General features: G+C 40.3%; 1 protein-coding gene across 4 annotated transcripts in view; it reads left to right on the top strand.

The window, feature by feature from the left end:
* The window catches only part of FAT3 (FAT atypical cadherin 3), a 572,988-nt gene that overhangs the window by 425,723 nt on the left and 127,638 nt on the right, over positions 1 to 19,627 (top strand). For 2 of the 4 annotated variants that reach the window (XM_054015670.1, XM_054015668.1), the window contains exons 5-8: positions 375 to 689; positions 5,798 to 6,008; positions 6,424 to 6,492; positions 13,240 to 13,379. In XM_054015670.1, coding sequence (XP_053871645.1) covers positions 375 to 689; positions 5,798 to 6,008; positions 6,424 to 6,492; positions 13,240 to 13,379 — 735 coding nt within the window. The remainder of the gene's footprint in view (positions 1 to 374; positions 690 to 5,797; positions 6,009 to 6,423; positions 6,493 to 13,239; positions 13,380 to 19,627) is intronic. The other 2 variants (XM_054015671.1, XM_054015669.1) reach the window with 1 other exon arrangement.

Below are 19,627 nucleotides of genomic sequence, written 5' to 3'. Positions count from 1 at the left end.
ATCCCCTGGTGAGCAAGTGGTTATTTCCAATTCTGTTTCCATCTCTTTTGGCATCGTTGCTCAGGGGCTGTTTGAGAGAGGGAGAGATGCAGGCAGGAGAATGTGTTTTGGAAAAAGTAATGGATTTCTACACCTGGGGCTCTAGGTTCTGAGTAAACCCGCAGCTGGACATTTTTCTGTGTTCTCTCTTTATGTCTATATGAACTCGCTGGATTTCTTGTTATAAACATTACTCCTTAAAGGGAAGACCTTGCTGACTGCCAAAGAGTTATTTTTCCATGTGGGTCATTCCACCCATTTACAAAGTTTCATTAGATTTAGATTCCATAATTCTTCTTATATATGTATATATATATAAATATATTTTGATCCAGGTGACGGTCACAGATGGAGGCATCTCTCCCAAGCAATCTACTGTTTGGGTGGTGGTTCAAGTTCTGGATGAAAATGATAACAAGCCTCAGTTTCCAGAGAAAGTCTATCAGATCAAGTTGCCCGAGAGGGACCGCAAGAAAAGAGGGGAACCAATCTACAGAGCTTTTGCATTTGACAAAGATGAAGGACCGAATGCAGAAATTTCCTACAGCATCGTGGATGGAAATGATGATGGGAAATTTTTTATTGACCCTAAAACCGGGATGGTTTCTTCCAGAAAGCAATTCACAGCAGGGAATTATGACATCTTAACAGTAAGGCTTCATTAACCAGAATTAGCACACACCATTTGATGTTTCAAGAATATGTTTTTTAAAGTTAGTATAATGTCACATAGTTTTCCCTAATTTAGGAGTTATATGTAAAACCTTAACCTATTAAGAAATCCAGTTGTCATACATAACTATAGATAAAGAAATAAGCTCTTTTTACTCAAAATGTTTTCATACTTCTCAGGTTGTTCAAAAGGTAGATCTTCAAAGCATCAGTTTGTCTTTCCAATGCACAGGGAAAAAACATAGACCGAGGGCTTTTCTACGCACACAATAGTTGTACCACTTAACTATACCATTTCAGTTAAAACAATACAACCCCCTTAGTGTGGAGACAGTTATACCGGTATAAAAGTACCGTATATACTCGTTCCCAAGCCGAATATTTTTGGTAAAAAAGTGACGCATCAAAGAGCAGGGTTTGCCTTATAAACGGGTCTACACCAAAATTTGATGATTTTAAAAATCTGTGGAATCATTGAATTAAATATCTAATACATTGTTGTTTTGTTTACCTGGTGCATCTATAGGCATCGAGCCCCACAGCAAACCGTGGCCACTGGGAGCTGAGGGGCTCCGTGCCTGTGAACGCTCCAGGTAAACAAAACGTCCAGGTCCGCTAGAGGCTTACCCTAACGGGCCAGGAGCCAAAGTTTGCCAACCCCTGAAATATAGGGTTGGTTTATGAAAGGGTCATATAGTTTTTGCTCTTTTTACCTAACCATCTTGGGAGGTCGGCTTATAAACGAACAGGCTAATGAACAAGTATATACGGTAATTATACTAGTATGGCTTATGGAGGCCCTCTCAGAGATCCAGAGAGGCCCGGGCCACTTCCAGCTTTGAGGCCCCCTAGCCATAATAAAAATTAAAAAATGACAATACATGAAAAACAAAATAAGGCACCAAAAAAAGAGTGAGACATAATTTGAATATTTTTTTATTTAACAAATGCTTTTCTAGCCCTTCTCTGTGCAAATGCACTAATTATTGAGGAAAAATCTATATCAAGTGTCTAAATTTCAGGCCCCCTTTGAGCTTGAGGCCCAGGCCAAATGGCCCTCCTGGCCCCACCCTCTTATTGGCCCTGGGTTTTTGCTTGTAAGTGAAGGGGAATAATCTATACTGACATAAAGCACTTTTACACTGGTGTAACTTCACCCACACTAGGGGTTGCACTGCAATAACTATTTCAATAAAAAAAATCACTGCCTTAGGCACAGTAGTTATGGGGCACAAAAACTGTGTGCAGATCAGGCCTGAGAGAGACAAGAGATGTGTGGTATTTTTTGATAGAATCAAATTTAGGGGCATATGAACTCCAGAAATCTATATGTATTGGAAACACTTGTGTGATTGAAAACGATTCATGGTAGGTACTTAAACAAAGGATTATGACAGCAAAGTATTGAGTGGGCACAGGTGTCTAGTGGTGTGCCACATTGATTGATGTTTCATCCCGTCTTATTTCACATCTTCATCAGGAATCTAGGTATCAGCGTAAACAGCACAATGACCAGGTGCCTTTCAGATCTCACACTGCGAGCCAGGTCTCTCTCACTTCTTGGGAATTGGCTTTATTAATAAAATACTGTCATGTAAAGTTCAGCTCAGGTCTTCTCCCCAGGCTGAGTTCCCACTCTGATTCGTACCGCAGGACTGCTAAGGATACAGCCTTGATCCTCTCTCTCTAAAGAGTCCACCCCTCTTAAATCCAAGCAGAGTAACAAACCACCTGTTACAGTTCACCAGAATACCTTAATCTGTTTCCCAGCAAGATCAACACTGGCTGACAGGATATGGTATTTCAGGCAAATACTGCCAGCCTTTTAAAAAGTGTGTTAATCACATTAATTGATGCTATAGTCAGATATATTTATAAATATCTCCTATAATGTATAACTTGAAAACACACTAAAATAAAGGAAAACTAGCCAAACTCTCAGGATGTTGGCATAACTGACCAAAGTACCCACATGAAATTGTATTTGTAACCCCCATCCTCCCTTCTCTGACCCAGATGTTTGTTATCCCATGTCTTTTTCTACACATAGGGCTCGTCTATCTGGAGAGTTACTGTGCAGTAAGCTGCGCTGTAAATCAACAGCAACTTCGACTTGTGAAGTAACTCCCTGCTCTCCATGTGTCAGTATATAATGCCTGCATCTGTAACTTTCACTCTATGCATCTGAAGAAGTGAGGTTTTTACCCACGAAAGCTTATGCCCAAATAAATCTGTTAGTGTTTAAGGTGCCACCAGACTCCTTGTTGTTTTTGTAGATACAGACTAACATGGCTTCCCCCTGATACTTGACAGCCCTATAGGCTGCTGCACACTAAGTCACCATGTGTACCCTGCTGCCTCTCACTAAAAGTTCTGCAGTATGCTTTGACCTACTGCATTCTGAAACAGCAGTAGATCGAAGTGCACTATGGAACTTTTAGTGCATGGCCACAGGTTCCACGCAGCCAATTAGCACAAAGCAGGCTAGAGTGCTGTAGATTTACACCCCAGCTTGCCAGGCACTAACTCTTGGTATAGACAAGCCCCTAGATTGTAAACTATTACAGGCAAGGATCACGCTTATCAAGCACCATGCACATTGATAGTATAATACAGGGGTCGGCAACCTTTGAGAAATGGCGTGCCAAGTCTTCAGTAATTTAAGGTTTCGCGTGCCAGTAACACATTTTACATTTACAGGGCCCCCCGACAGAACCCCAGACTAGCAGCGGGCTGAGTGGGGCCGGTGGCAGGGACCCCGGCTGGCAGGGGCCGGCGGATGGAACCCCAGACCGGCAGCAGGCTGAGCCATCCAGGACATTAGCGGGCTGAATGGGGCCAAGACCCTGGCTGGCAAGGGGCCAGCAGCCGGAACCCCAGGCCAGCAGCAGGCTGAGCGGGGCCGGCGGCTGGGACCCCAGACTGTCAGCGCAGGAGGCAGACAGAACCCCAGACTGGTAGTACGCTGAGCCACTCAGCCCGCTGCCAGTCTGGGGTTCCGTCCGTCGGCCCCGCTCAGCCTGCTGCTGGCCCGGGGTTCCGTCCATTCAGGCCGGCAGTGGGATGAGCAGGGCCGGGACCCCGTCTGGCAAGGGGCTGGCAGCCAGAACCCTACACAGGCAGCTGGCTGAGTGAGGCCAGCGGACGGAACCTCAGACTGGCAGCGGGCTGAGCGGCTCAGCCCACTGACAGTCTGGAGTTCCGGCCGCCGGCTCCTGCCAGCTGGGGTCCTGGCCGTCGGCCCTACTCAGCCCGTTGCTGGCCTAGGGTTCCGTTCACCCAGGCAGACAGCGGGCTGAGTGGGGCCGGTGGCCGGGATCCCGGCTGGCAGCAGCGTGCCGGTAAAAATCGGCTCACGTGCCGCCTTTGGCATGCAAGCCGACCCCTGGTATAATATAAATAATAATAAGAATTAACCCTAAGTTGGGAGGAATTGTGAACACTGAGGGCAGAGAAGCAACATAAATAGCTCTAGAGAAACTGAAACAAAGGAAGAAAGTAATCATTTTGGAAAATGGGTTGAAGTAATCCAAAACATAGTACTGTAAGAGACCGAAGGATCATAGCATACTGAAAAGTTAAGGGACATTTGGGGAAGGTTATTGATAATAATACCTACCTCTTATATAATGCTTCTCATCAGCAGGTCTCAAAGTGCAAAGGTAAATATCATTATCTCCATTTTACAGATGGGGAAATTGAGGCATAGAGTGATGAAGTGAGTTCCCAAAGGTCACCCAGTAGCTTAGTGGCAAAGCCAGGAATAGAACCCAGGTTAAACTTCCTGACAGTGGAAGCCTATTACATTTTAGAAAAGTCTTTTAGAGAAGATAATAGAATTGGACTAATATAACCCTACATTAGTCCAATTCTAGACCAGTATCAATAAAGCACTGGTAGACTCAGGCACCAATAACAGGTTAAAAGTGTGAATTATTTGACTAGAAACATATGACACATACTGTTAAAAAGCTGAGATTCTTATTTGTCTGTTGCTTGTAGCATATCTTTTTAGTACTGGCCTGGCAAGCAGATATAGACCTTTACATCTCATTAATGTGAATGCCATCTTGCTATTTTACCCTGTTTGAATGACAAAATATTAATGCCCAATATCTCACAAAAACTGCAGCAGATGTAAAATCAATGGAGTTAAGCTATGGGTGAAAAGAGCCTATATAGGATATTTAAGTCATCATCATCTACCATGCTGAAAACCCTCTGTATTCAATATTTGTTTTGTGAGTTCACGCATCCCTACAATACTGCTGGTGTTATTTGACAGTGCCAGTTGTAGTGGTTTGTATCCCTTCCGCATAGCAGGGATTACTTCAAACCCCTGACATAATTTTATTTTATCACGTTCCCCTTGCTGCCTCAGAAGTGCAGAGAAGACCATAAGCAGTAACAATCCCTTTAGACTTCAATTCTATCTCAGGTATTGGGCAGGTCACATACGCTAGTTAGTTAGTTAGTTAGTTAGTTATAAAAAAAAATTAGTGCAAAATTGAGTTTTCAACTAAATGAGATTTTACCAACTGAAAAGTGTCTGGAGAAATTTTTGATTTTGGGTGAAATTAGTGGCCCTAGATACACAGGAGGTCCCTTCAGACTTTAACCCTATGAGACTATGGAAAACTTACATATTTAGGCTGAAAACTGAAATATTTTGAGCCAGATATCCTGTCACAGTTCCTCATGAAGGGCTGTAGTTCAGTTTCTTCATGTCCCCATTGTCCTCCCTGGCTGGGCCATGTCTCTCATGATTCACCATGGCCAGGGGCTTTCATGTTGCAACCTCTCCCTCACCAGAAGGAGTAACTGTTTCAGGGAGCCTGGACCGAAAGGGAGCATGAGGTCCTTAGAATACAACTCCCATGAGGCCAGCAGCATTTCCAAACCATTTTGATTTTCACTGAAAGATCAAACTTTTACATGAAAAATTTTTACAAAAATGATTTTTCATTTTTGATGAAAATTTCCACAGAAATAAACCGAACTTTACTCTGGTGGCAGGAGTATTCTCAAGATGCATTGACAGAGCAGCATGTTAAGCTACCATATGTATTCTCTCTATGTGTAACAGATAAAAGCAGTGGACAATGGACGACCCCAGAAGTCTTCAACTGCGCGCCTCCATATTGAGTGGATTAAGAAACCCATACCCTCACCTGTATCACTGACTTTCGATGAGCCCTTCTACAACTTCACAGTCATGGAAAGTGATAGAGTGACAGAAATTGTGGGCGTGGTCTCTGTGCAGCCCGCTAACATACCTTTGTGGTTTGATGTAGTCGGTAAGTTTGAACTCAGTGCCATGAATAGGTATCAAGAAAAACACCTCGAGATGTGTGGTTTTGGGAGTGAGAAAACTAACTGAATTATCACCCAAATGAAAAACATGAAATGCTGAGATGAAAATGCCTAATTTAATATAATAATAATAATAATACTACTCATGCTTTTGTTATGACTCCTTAGCTAAGCTGAAAAGAAAGCGCTGGATGGCTGGATTGTTTTTTTTTTTCATAGTATGTTATTTACTGCAATCTTGATGTTGTCTGTCATTTAAATTCTATTGTCATACTTTGCTAATCTCATTTCTAAATGTATTTATGGTACTTAGACTTGCTGTCCCTCATTCTCTCTTTTCTTCACCTTTTTTTCTGCATTCTGTTCTTTTTTTTCTGCTTCCGACTGCCCTGCTTCAAGGTGGCAAGCATGCTCGAGAGATGTTCTATATTCTACAGACAGCTTGTGGGCAGAACTGTTCAACAGAAGGTACCCTTAGTGCAAACACATTTGCTAAAATACAACTATCCAAGCTGCCTTTTTTTTTCTTTTTTTACAAGTTCTTTGAAGCAAATTATATTACATCTTTCATAAGTGTCTGTGACAGAATGGACTTGATACATTCTTTTCTATGACAGCTTTTATCGTATCCAATTATTATCCCTTCATTCACGGATTTTCACAATTTAACCAAAAAAAATCCAATGTTTTACAGTTCAGTGCTGTCCATTTAAAACATGAAATGGAAAAAAAATAGGCGTGAGCAGCATCAGCATGTGGGTTGCAAATGGAGCCACCAAAATGATCATCTTGAATGCAAGCTGAAAAAGAGAAATAAGTTTAGATGTGAGATTTCAAGCACAAAATTGCCTAATTTGCCTTCCATAACTTTGCTTATAAAGGTGGGGAAAAGGAAAGCAAGCGTGGTTGGTAAAAGGCAGGAGAGGGCATGACAATGGTGGTATTTTAAATGCAAAGGCAAATGCAGTAGGTCCGTGGATATCAGAAAAAGAGGGAAGAAGGAGTATTGCTTAGCAGTTGGAACAGGAAACTAAGAGTCAGCATTCCTGAGGTCTCTTCCCAGCTCTGCCATTGATTTATTTGTGTGGCTTTGGGCAACTCACTTAACATCTCTGTAACCTTTCTGTCCTTAACTGCCAATCTGTGCAGATCAGGAAGAGAAACTATTGTGTTTCCTCTTGTATCTGTAACTGGGTTTCTGAGATGCCAAATATCATTAAAACTCAGCCCAATGCTGTCGTGCTCTTGGGTTCCCGTTAGCCCTTCGAGAAGAGCAAAACACATCTCCTAATGTCTTCCCTTGCATTCTTCGATAGTTTTAGCACAGTATGAGCAGTTTATATTAGCATCATGTTTACATTCCCTTCCTCTTGCTGACCCTAACTATCCTGCCAGGGGGGAGGCTCCCCCCCACCCATTGACTTTATTGTCACTTTTTGAACTCGAACTTCTTGTTGGACTTCTCTGCCCTTCATCCCGTTTTGTCTTTTGCTCAGTGAATCCCACCACTCTCATTATAATGATTATAATGCTCTCAACTTTAAGTCTGAGAGAAGGCTGCTGCTTTCCAGCTACATTCTTATGCATCATTGTAATTATTCCTGTTCCAGCACCACCTCATAATGGTGCTCAACATGTTTGCCTCCCAAAGAGACGGCTGATGAAGAGCATGCATGGTAATTAGAGCCCGTAGTTTGTAATTCAATATAGTACTTACATCTAGAATAGCTTAAATACTTTTTAAAATTGGTTTTAGTTTATCTCCCCTCCCTCTGAAAAAAAATCCTAACATTGTCCATAAAGGCTCTAGGGTTTCATACTGAAAGATGTTGAGTCAGTACCAAGAGATGTTGAGCGCCTAACTTCCATTGACTTTAATAGGAATTCTGGGCACGTGGCACTGCTCAGTACATTGCAAGGTCGATTCCCTAGTCTGCATTTGTGGCCATCTACTTTATTAGTAGTAGTAGTTCTACTGCAGTAGTGCCTAGTAGCACCAGACATGAACCAGGACCCCAGTGTGCTTGGTGAGTGCAAACAAAGAACGAAAAGATGATCCCTGCCACAAAGAGCTTACAACCTAAGTATTTTATGTTTAGCTTAATTTAACTGCTTCTAATCAGTGTCAGGTACTGTACGGGAAGGTCTGAGGGACTGATGGCTCACGACAGCTGTTTGTGAGCAACACTAAAAGAGGGCAGCGGCCTTGCCCTGATCTGAATTTTGCACTTGCATCTCCATGAACATCCCACAGTAAAGTCAATGGGAGCGCTGCATGCTTATGCAAGTGCCTGATTTAACTCAGAGTTTGGAGTTCAACCTTTACGTTTATTGGCTTCATAAAATAAATGAGAACCAGAATCTCCCAGTATAATGATTTCCCTTCATTGTTTTTTTTTTTTTCTGATATCTACTTGCCTGTTTGTTTAATTTGGAATTCACCTCCTCACATCGGAGGCTGCCTTCTATTTGGGCCTCTAATCAATAATGGTTGAAAAGTCAAATCCGATTTCTGTTTTCAGCATGTATTCAATATATCTGTCAGATCACACACAGCCCACAGCACTGCATTGTGAAGGCCCTGCACACAAGAGCCCATTTTCTCAGTTTTTGTTCTATTTAATCACTGTTGGATAAGAAACTCATTTTCAATGGAATAGAAGCTCCTAGACAGTTGAATTCTTTTTGTTCCCAAGTAAACTGAGCCCTCTCTCTGTCTCTGTCTCTTTCACCCCTCTGCACTGGTGGTGGGAGTGGTACGATAATTAGTGTGCTACTTTCGCTGCGTTAGCTGAGCTGCACGGTGCTGATTGTTGCTTATGTAGCATGTTGCACAAAACCCTTCTGACACTTTCCCAATAGATCCCTCTCCATCCCTTCCTCCTACTCCTGATGTAGGCCTTTAAAAGGACAGGCATCTTTTAAAACTAGAGCAGGACGTTCCTACCCCATTGTGCTTAAATTCCAGTAATTTCAGGATCCCTGGGTAACAATAATGTAAACTTTTTCCTGTGAAAACCACATTGCACTGATTTTCACTGAGTGTCAAAAACATGTGATTCCCCAGCCTCTTTTGAATCATCTGCTACGAGAACTGTGTACTATATTTCTTGATTTTTTTTCCCCCTACGCCTTACTTTTCTGCCCTGTCCTCAGCTTCTCAGGAGAATCATAGCCTTGGATTTGCTACTAACAGCTACTTTGCTGAAATTCAAAATATCTCTGCAGTGTCCTTCCATTTCTAAGGGTATGTCTACACTACCTGCCGGATCGGCGGGCAGCAGTCGATCCAGCGGGGGTCGATTTATCGCATCTAATCTAGATGTGATAAATCGATCCCCAAGCGGTGTCCCATCGACTCCTGTACTCCATCGCTGCTAGAGGCGCAGGCAGAGTCAGCTTCATGTAGCTGAAGTTGCGTAACTTAGATCGATCTTCCCTCTCCCCCCCCAGTGTAGACCAGGCCTAAGATAATGTGCTACATATGAAGTCTTGCTTTGCATGTCGGGTTACTAATATTTCTAAAATATGCCATGTTTTAACTGAATGCTGCAGTTGAATTCAGAGTACTTGGTACCTGTTTTGCCAGCATATAGATTTATTTTAGATCCGCCAGAACTAGAAAGCTAAATTTCCGATCCTGACCTCTCCCTGAGTCTGAGTAATTTGGGCTGTACCTCTCTTTCTGCAGATCCAGAGGCAGTTTAGACTCTTCCTTCGGACCCTGGAATCTGTCCATTCCCTTTCCATCGTTGTTCCTCCGGCATTGCATACAGGGCAGAGGTTCAGCTGTCCCATGTTTTTCTTTTAGCATCCTAGGTTTTATAACTCACTTTGGGGCAGGGCTAAGCAAGATTTCCCCCCTCCCCACACCTTGGAACAAATATTTAATTCCACTAATTTGTAGGGAAGGCAAGAGTTCTATTTCTTCTGTCTTACTTTATCCCGCCTTTCCTAGTATTGTTTCTGCATTGCTTTCAACGTCCCTGAAGTCTCTGACTGGAAGCAGGTTCCAGAAGCAAAACCTTTTATGATTTTGTTTCTGGGAAACACCTGTTCCCCATTCTGTCCCACTTGAGGAAATTCCTTTGGGTGCATGTATGTAGTGAATGCATTTGTACAAGCTGTTACAATTAAGAATTTATGGCTAATTTACTAATAAGGCTTCAGCATTTCAATACGCTTTTGGAAACACTCAGTGATTGTTTGAAGTAAAAAGCAACAGAGGGTCCTGTGGCACCTTTAAGACTAACAGAAATATTGGGAGCATAAGCTTGTATTGGAAGCATAAGCTTTCGTGGGTAAGAACCTCACTTCTTCAGATGCAAGTCTTGCATCTGAAGAAGTGAGGTTCTTACCCACGAAAGTTTATGCTCCCAATACTTCTGTTAGTCTTAAAGGTGCCACAGGACCCTCTGTTGCTGTTTACAGATTCAGACTAACACGGCTACCCCTCTGATTGTTTGAAGTGTGGCTAAGCCCTGGAACTCTCAAACACAAGTTTGACTAGCCTCTGGTGTATGCTAGAAGAGAGGCACAACCCAAATATCTCAGGCTGAGTGAGAAGTCATTCCCCTAAATGAAATAATCAAGTGACAAATTCTCTGTTGTCTGCAGCTGGTGCTAAATACAAACTACCCATAAATATGGCCCTGAATCCCAACGGAGATTGGGTTGATAGCAAACCTCACCCTAAAATGCAGACCCAGTTCTTTGACCTAGCCTTTCCTCAGTAACACACTATTTAATACAAAACTGAACCTTGAAAAATAAACATAGCCCAGCCCCTGCTAATTGGTGGGAGGGACAGGAGAAAGAGAGAGACGGAGAGAAATATATCGTGAATATAATTTTGGAAGGCCACATGAGAACCTACACTATTAATCCAATTGAATTAAGTTTCTTAATTTTAGGGAAGGTATTCTGGAGTTAGTCAAAGTTGTCTGTGACTCATAGAGCAGGTAGAGATAGGTGTTATTTGTGGCACAGTGTTGAACAATCTGCATTGTCCTCATCCTAAACACTATACTTAGCAAGCAAGGAAAGGGCATTTAAAAACTTGCAGTGCTAATCTCTCAGTTTTAACTTCTTGGAAGTTTTAAAGGCAGAGTTTCCTTGGAAGTGCGTGCTGATAACATACGATTTTTGATTGCTCATTAAGATAGTTATTAAGCATTTTGTATTAAAGTCTTTAATTTTATTTCTCACGGTTATCAGTATGAAACATTCTCTTTGAAAAGTGCAGACTGTCCCAAGGCTAGCTTCGTTTCAGCCCAGGTTTCCTTGCAACCATCTACAAACTCCCTTCTTCAAACGTTTTTTTTTTTTTCCCGGAATTGATTTTTTTTTTCATGCAGTATTTCCCAAGTAAATCAATTAAAAACATTAATTGGGAGATGACCTCTCTCTTTTTTTAGGTTAACTTAAAAATACCCCCAAACATATGATCTTATAGTTTTCAAATAACATGGTGTCTCCATAACTTTAATTAAATGTCAAGGACAATTATGCTTTCACTAGCAATTAAAAAGTGTTAAGTATATATAACCGCTGGGAACTGTAAGTGGTTTGGCTATGCAGAAATGGGGTGGGGAATGGAGAATGCTTCTCTTCTTTGTAAATCACAGCAGACCAAATTGCAGTGTTTTAATGGAGGGCCACATTGTGCCTGCTAGGCTCAGTTCCCTGGTGGGGCAGTGCAGGAGACAGGTCCCTCTGGATCTCCCATTGTACAGAGGGAGTTCAATGACTGCCCCATAGCTTCGGAGGGTGCCCCAAACTCCCACACTGTGTAGCTAGCAGTTGCAGGTCAGGGTGAGGCCCTGCCTGCTCCCCTCCCTTGTCTTTTTTGTGTATCAGGGTGTGAGAGGAAGGAGTAACGGTAACCCCCAGCCCCCCAAAAATGGTTCAGGTTTCACCAGAACAAAGCAGCCATTCAATTAAAATTACTGAGCAAAAACAAAATTAATCAATGGAATGAAATCTTTCAACTACAGACCTGATCCCTAGCGAGGCTAAGAACCTCCTGAAACATTTTAAACACCTACTGAAATCAATGGGAATCAAAGGCACGCCACACCTCGCAGGATCAGGCCCTTAGAAAATATAGCTCCTGGAATGGTACTAATATTTAATTAAAATAGCGCAAGAGTTCTTTCCCCATCTAGTCTTATTCCTCCTCCCTCTCCTCATGCTCCAGAAAATCTCTGAGTTGGAATTATAATAAACTCCTCTTTATAGCTGAGTAGGGTGACCAGAAGGCAAACTTGGGAGTAATGGGCACCTGTATAAAACAAAGTCCCGAATATTGGGACTGTCCCTATAAAATTGGGACATCTGATCTCCCTGAGTTGGGGGGAAGCACAGCAGTTGTTAATGCAGTCCTACTTTTTGCACAATGACCAGTTCTAACTTATGAATTGTAGCTGTGGAAGAATATTCTTGGTAACCCTTTAATCTCTGGTTGTTTATGGCTTTCCCTTATTCTTTTGTTGATTTTTTTTCTACTTTATGAGCTGCTGCAATATTTTTTGCACTGCTGTAGGTAATTTGGTTTGGCAGGACAACTGTGTATTTGGAACAATTCTGATGTAAGATGCAGAGAGAAGTTTTAGAGGTTTATTTTGATTTGGAGGGTGGGGGTTTTTTTGTGTGTGTGTCTTCCGTGTCAACTCTGTTTAATTATTTCTGAGAGAGACATATTATTTGACCTCTCCTGACAAATATTTACATGTCCTTGAAATTAGCATTACATTCTTTTTTTCCAAATATGCTATAAGCCATACTCATTTTAAAAGACCAGTCTAGTCCTCACGCCCATTGACATAAAATTTGCAGAAATTGAGCCCCCTTAAAATGAATTTCTTAAACCAAAACTTATGCTTGTTCATTACAGGAATTACAAGGGCACATCTCTTGTGGGTTTAGAACCCCTAAAATATTTTTATAAATGCAATTAATTATGTTTCACTTAAATATATTGTTGAAGCTTTTGTTTTCAGGGCATTTTTCTAACATCTGTTTTACAGTTTACAAAACTGTGCTTTGAAATATAAGTTATTTTAGAACAAAAAGTATCACTAAAATTCACTGGGTTATGCACAAAGAAGGCCCTAAACGTGGTTGTCAATAAACAGATACACCTACCTCTAGATACGTTTTCTATGGAAAGTTTCCAGAGATAGCTAATTGAATTGTGTTTTTGTGGACGATTAGGAGGGAATTTCGATAGTTCTTTCGATGCTGAGAAGGGCGTGGGCACTATTGTCATTGCAAAGCCCTTGGATGCAGAGCAGAGGTCAATATATAACATGACTGTGGAGGTCACCGATGGGACAAATGTTGCAACTACTCAGGTACAATATCACATTCTTTGTGTGCAAGTTTTTCATTTGTTTGTGGAATTTGTGCAATTTTATAGAATAACTGTGTCCTCCGAATTAAAAGAAAATCCAATGGGAGCCAAATTAAATGATTTGGCATTTGGTGAATATTTTGAAGCATGTTTCCACTTGCTTTGAAGAGATTTCAATGTTTAATACTTAGAAAAGTGGCATTTCTTCTTCTGGTCTTCATGTTCATGTTGAACCAAGATTCTGTCCCAGGGCTGAGGGTTTCCATATCAGATGGGAGCTAGGCACAGATGTTGACAGCACAGATTTGTATTATACAACATGGTCCAGAGAACATCATCTTACAATAGTGATGCTACAGTTTTTGTGGATTTTACTGTAGAATACTGTGGATTATTTTCTGTTTCTTTTCTTTTCTTTTTTTTTTTTTTTTAAATAAAGTTCATACCTCTCAACCTACCCATGCCTAAATGTGGCATAATGTGTGGCAGAGACCCAAAATGAGGGACAGGCACAAATTATTCAGGCAGGAAACTTGTACTGTGGGATTCCTTCCTTTCCTGTCAATGACTGTCTAACCTCAATTCTACATTTCTTTATTTATGATGTCAGTAATTTGCAACAATACAAGTAAGGGGATGAATTTGTGTGGAGCATAGACAACTTTGGGACTAAAAGGAGAGCTGTCCCTCAAAGTGAGGTACAGTTGAGAGGTATGGACTAGTTAGTGCCTTGACTCCTAACTCAGCATGAGAGTTGAAGTGTGCATGAAGCATGCACCTTATACCGTTAGGATGAAATTTACATCAGTGGAATGTACAGGGCCTCCCAGATTAAAAGGTGGCCTGCAGAGGAAATTAAAAAAATTAGGTTTGTAATGTTATTTGCTTCTTTATAATGCAAAAAGATGTCATGGCAGATTTATTTTTTGCTTTTTTATCTTACCGTTATCAGAAATGTCTGGTTTTGCTTGGATGAGTCATATATAGTTTGGGAGTTCTCCGCCCTTATTTGAAAAGGCGATCAAAGTCTCAAACCTTCAAGAATTATGAGCTGTTTAACCTTCGCTATTTACAGTACTTCCAGTTTGTACTTTTTGATTTATCTCCAGAGCCTTCAGTGACAGTTAAACAGAAGCATTTGATACAAGCTTGTAGCTAGCAAATTGAATTTTGTACATATATTGGCTAGTTCTTTATCCCAATCCTAAATATATCCATAATCTCTGCGGGCCAGACATGTCATGTTACATACCCAATGCAATCACTTATGCAGCCTCTGTGATTTGATTTAGATATTGAATAGTATATTACTAATATGCTTGATAAATAACCAAAAGAAAGACCCAAAAAACAAAAACAAAACAGTTGCCCACAATGAAAATTGTACTTCTTTGTGGGTGTCCACCTAAACCCATCATTTAATAGAGAGGAAGCATGGCCCAGTGGTTAGAGCACTGGTCTTGATAAGCTTCTTGAGGAAAGGGCTGTCTTTTTGTTCTTGTTTGTACAGTGCCTAGTATAGCATGGTCCTGGTCTGTGACTGGGACCCCTAGGTGCTACAGTAATACAAATAATGAAAAATAATAATGAATAGTAGGTTGTGGGTGGTCTTGGCTCAAGTCCCTGATCTGCCACAGGCTTCCCGTGTGACCTTGGGCAAATCACTTATCTTCTCTGTGCCTCGTTTTTCCATCTCTAAATCAGAGATAGTAGAACTTCCCTAAATCACCAGTGTGTTGTGAGGATAAGTACATTAAACATTGTGAGGTACTCAGATACTATAGTAACGGGCTATATAAGATATAGCAATAACCATCATTTCCTGTGTGATATATAATCAACTCATTAACTAGTTTTTTCTGGAAGTTATGTTTTCATATGTAAAAATAGGAATTGAAATCATAAAGATTGTTTTCTTTTATAGCGTGTGAAATAATGTTAGAGATGAGAATTTATAATATAGGAAATACTGAATAGTGTTCCATATATTCATATTCTATAATTCTCTTATATAAATTCATGTAAGGTATTTTTATCATATTCAAAAGTTTGAATTTTCAGACTTAAAAGCAATAAAAAGAGCTGAACTATGTTACTGACATTTGTTTATTTAACAAAATAAAGCCCATGTGCTAAGTCAAAAATATCTCATATAAAATATTAATATAATCTACTGAGAGTTCTGTAGAGTACATTACACGATAGGCATAGAACCACCTGGGTTTTAATTAGGGCTCTCAAGCGATTAAAAAAATTAATCACAATTAATTGCGTGATTAATCGTGATGTTAAACAATAATAGAATACTACATATATAAATATTTTTGGATGTTTCCCACATTTTCAAATATATTGATTTCAGTTACAGCGCAGAATGCAAAGTGTACAGTGCTCACGTAATATTTATTTTTATTATAAATATGTGCTCTGTAAAAAATAAAAAAGTATTTTCAATTAGCTTAATCCAAGTACTGTAGTGCAATCTCCTTATCATGAAAGTTGAACATACATATGTAGAATTATGTATAAAAATAACTGCATTCAAAACCAAAACAATGTAAAACTTTAGAGCCTACAAGTCCACTCAATCCTACTTCTTGTTCAGCCAATCACTCAGACAAAGAAGTTCATTTACATTCTTAGGAGATAATGCTGCCCTCTTCTTATTTACAATGTCACCAAAAAGTGAGAACTGGCGTTTGTACGGCACTGTTGTAGCTGGTGTTGCAAGATATTTACATGCCAGATGCGTTAAGATTCATATGTCCCTTCATGCTTCGACCACCATTCCAGAGGACGTGTCCATGCCGATGATGGGTACCGCTCAGTAACGATCCAAAGCAGTGCAGACTGACGCATATTCATTTTTATCACCTGAGTCAGATGCCACCAGCAGAAGGTTGATTTTCTTTTTTGGTAGTTCAGGTTCGGTAGTTTTCACACAGGAGTCTTGCTCTTTTAAGACTTCTGAAAGCATGCTCCACTCCCCATCCCGATCAGATTTTGGAAGGCACTTCAGATTCTTAAACTTGGGCCAAGTGCTGTAGCTATCTTTAGAAATCTCACATTGGTACCTTCTTTACATTTTGTCAAATCTGCAGTGAAAGTGTTCTTAAAAGAACAACGTGCTGGATCATCATCCAAGACTGCTATAACATGAAATATATGGCAGAATGCGGGTAAAACACAGAGCAGGAGACATACAATTCTCCCTCAAGGAGTTCAGTCACAAATTTAATTAACACATTATTTTTTTAACAGCGTCATCAGTGTGGGAGCATGTCCTCTAGAATGGTGGCCAAAGCATGAAGAGGCATACAAATGATTATCATATCTGGCACATAAATACCTTGCAATGCTGACTACAAAAGTTCCATGCGAAAGTCTGTTCTCCCTTTCAGCTGACATTGTAAATAAGAAGCAGGCAGCATTATCTCCCATAAATGTAAACAAACTTGTTTCTCTTAGTATTTGGCAGAACAATAAGTAGGACTGAGTGGACTTGTAGGCTCTAAAGTTTTGCATTGTTTTGTTTCTGAGTGCAGTTATGTAACAACAACAAAATCTACATTTGTAAGTTGCACTTTCCTGATAAAGAGATTGCAATACGGTACTTGTATGAGGTGAATTGAAAAATACTATTTCTTTTATCATTTTTACAGTGCAAATATTTGTAAGAAGAATAATATAAATATAAAGTGAGTACTGTACACTTTGTTTTCTGTGTTGTAATTGAAATCCATATATTTTAAAATGTAGAAAAACATCCAAAATATTTAATAAATTTCAATTGGTATTCTATTATTTAACAGTGCGATTACAACTGCAATTAATCACGATTAATTTTTGTGAGTTAACTGCTATTAATTGACAGCCCTAGTTTTAATGTTACTTGCAAAAATATTTTCTGGAAGAAGTATGTGTGTCTGGGGGAATCCATCTATAAATCCCTTCACTTCATTTAAAAATAAATAAATAAAAGAAGCCCTCCTGCGCGTCCCCCTCCCCCAACATGCGGGGATTTACTAGAAAACAGCTGATCTTCATCATGCCTAATGGAGACATATTTCCTTTTATTCAACAGCGCTTGTTCTTCCTTTATCTGGCATTTGGTGCGTTACACAGTCAGAAGTGGTAAAAGACATTGTAAAAATGCCAAAGATTTTTGTTTCAGTAATATGATCAGTGGTGAAGACCTGTGTAACAGCTTTAGTTTCATCAGTAGCTGCACATTTATTAAATTCTAATAAACTATTGGGACTTCCCTCACCCCATGGCCCTCTACACTGTATGTTACAGTGTAGTAAGAGAAACAAAACCATTATGATTTAAAATTCATACGTTTTGTGTTATAGATTAGTTTTGGTGGAAGCAAAAGAAAGAAGTTAAGAAACCCAAGAAGGCCTTAAAGCTTTCCACATGAATTAAAGGATGTTTGGTGGGGGAGTGGATGATGTCAAGTTACAGAGATCCATGCAGATTCGTGAGTGAGACACTATTCGTGTTAATGTACTTTTCCCACTTACCACGTTGCCCCTTCATCAAGGCTGCAACCACCACGTTTTATGCCAGTAAAAATCTATTTTAATGCAGTCTTGCTATGATCCAAGCATAGTGGCAGCGGTAGTTGTGAGGGAGGAATATTGATTTACTTGATATATTATTGGAGTGTGAGTATGAAGGTACCTATTAGATTGATTAACTTCTGGGAAGGCTAAGCCAGGAACAAGCCAGTGGTGGAGGGGTTGTTTTTCCTCCACTTAATTCATCATTGCTGAAGGCAATGTGATAATTTATAAAAATCTGAAGTTGTACACCACGTCTGAGTTCATGAGAAATGTGATTCTTGCAGGTATCGCCTGCTCACTAGTCCTTGGGGGACATCTGCTGTCCCCAAACTTGAATAAAATCATGAAGCCATGACCCTAGGACTCTGCTTTAGCTATAAGCCATAAGATTTAATTTGATGGAGAGTATATTGCCCTCAATTGAACAAAGAGGGACTTCAGCTGGCATGGAATCAGTTTAATGGTACCCTTTTCCCCACTCCCTTCTCAGTATTGACCAGCCCTGATGAAATGATGTCAGGAATAGAGCTGGCCAGAAAATAAAAATCCCTCCCCATGAAAAATTTGGCATTTAAATGTCAATTTTTTTTGCGAAAAGGGATTTGAAGAAAAAGATCATTTTAGGAGAACTAAAACAGAAATATTTAGTTTCCCGGCTGCCAACCTGGAAGTGTCTTGTCAATTTCACAAGAACCTTCCAGCCCAGCTGCTGAGAAACAAAGAAACTGGGTGCTCTGCCTTCCTGCCTCCCCTTATACTAACTAGCTGTTCGCTCTTCTAAAACACATGGAAAGGTTCAGAGGAGTCGGGAATGATTTTTGTGTCAACTCCAGTGCTACCAACTCTTGCAAGTTTATTTGATGGTTTTTCTTAACGCCCCACCTCTTGGAGTCGTGCTATTCCATGAGAACATTAGAACATAAGAACGGCCATGCTGGGTCAGACCAGTGTTCCATTTAGCCCAGTATCCTGTCATCTGACAGTGGCCAGTGCCAGATTTCAGAGGGAAAGAACTGAATAGGACAATTATCGAGTTGTCGCCTAGTCCTAGCTTCTGGTAGTCAGACGTTTAGTGACATCTCGAGCACGGGGTTGTGTCCCTGACCATCTTGGCTAATAGCCATTGGTGAATGTGTCCTCCATGAAATTATCTAATTTTGTTTTGAATTCAGTTATAGTTTTGGCCTTCACAACATCCTCTAGCAATGAGTTCCACGGTTTGACTGCACACTGGGTGAAGAAATACTTATTTTGGTTGTTTTAAACCTTCTGCCTATTTATTTCATGGGATGACCTCTGCTTCTTGTGTTATGTGAAGGGGTAAATAACACTTCCTTCTTCCCTTTCTCCACACCATTCATGGTTTTGTAGACCTCTATCATATCCCACCTTAGTCGTCTCTTTTCTAAGCTGAATAGCCCCAGTCTTTTTAATCTCGCCTCATATAGAAGCTGTTCCATACCCCTTCTCTGTATCTTTTCCAAATCTCATATATTGCTTTTGAAATAAGGCATCGGAACTGAACACAGTATTCAAGTTGTGGACATACCATGGATTTATATAGTGGCATTATGATATTTTCTGTTTTACTATATATCCTTTTTCTAATGGTTCCCAACATTCTGTTAGTTTTTTTTGACTGCTACTGCACTTTGAGCAGATGTTTTCAGAGAACAATCCA

Source organism: Malaclemys terrapin, chromosome 1 (assembly GCF_027887155.1).
Source record: "Malaclemys terrapin pileata isolate rMalTer1 chromosome 1, rMalTer1.hap1, whole genome shotgun sequence".
In the NCBI taxonomy this organism is placed as follows: Eukaryota; Metazoa; Chordata; order Testudines; family Emydidae; genus Malaclemys; species Malaclemys terrapin.
This window is presented reverse-complemented; position numbering and strand designations above follow the sequence as displayed.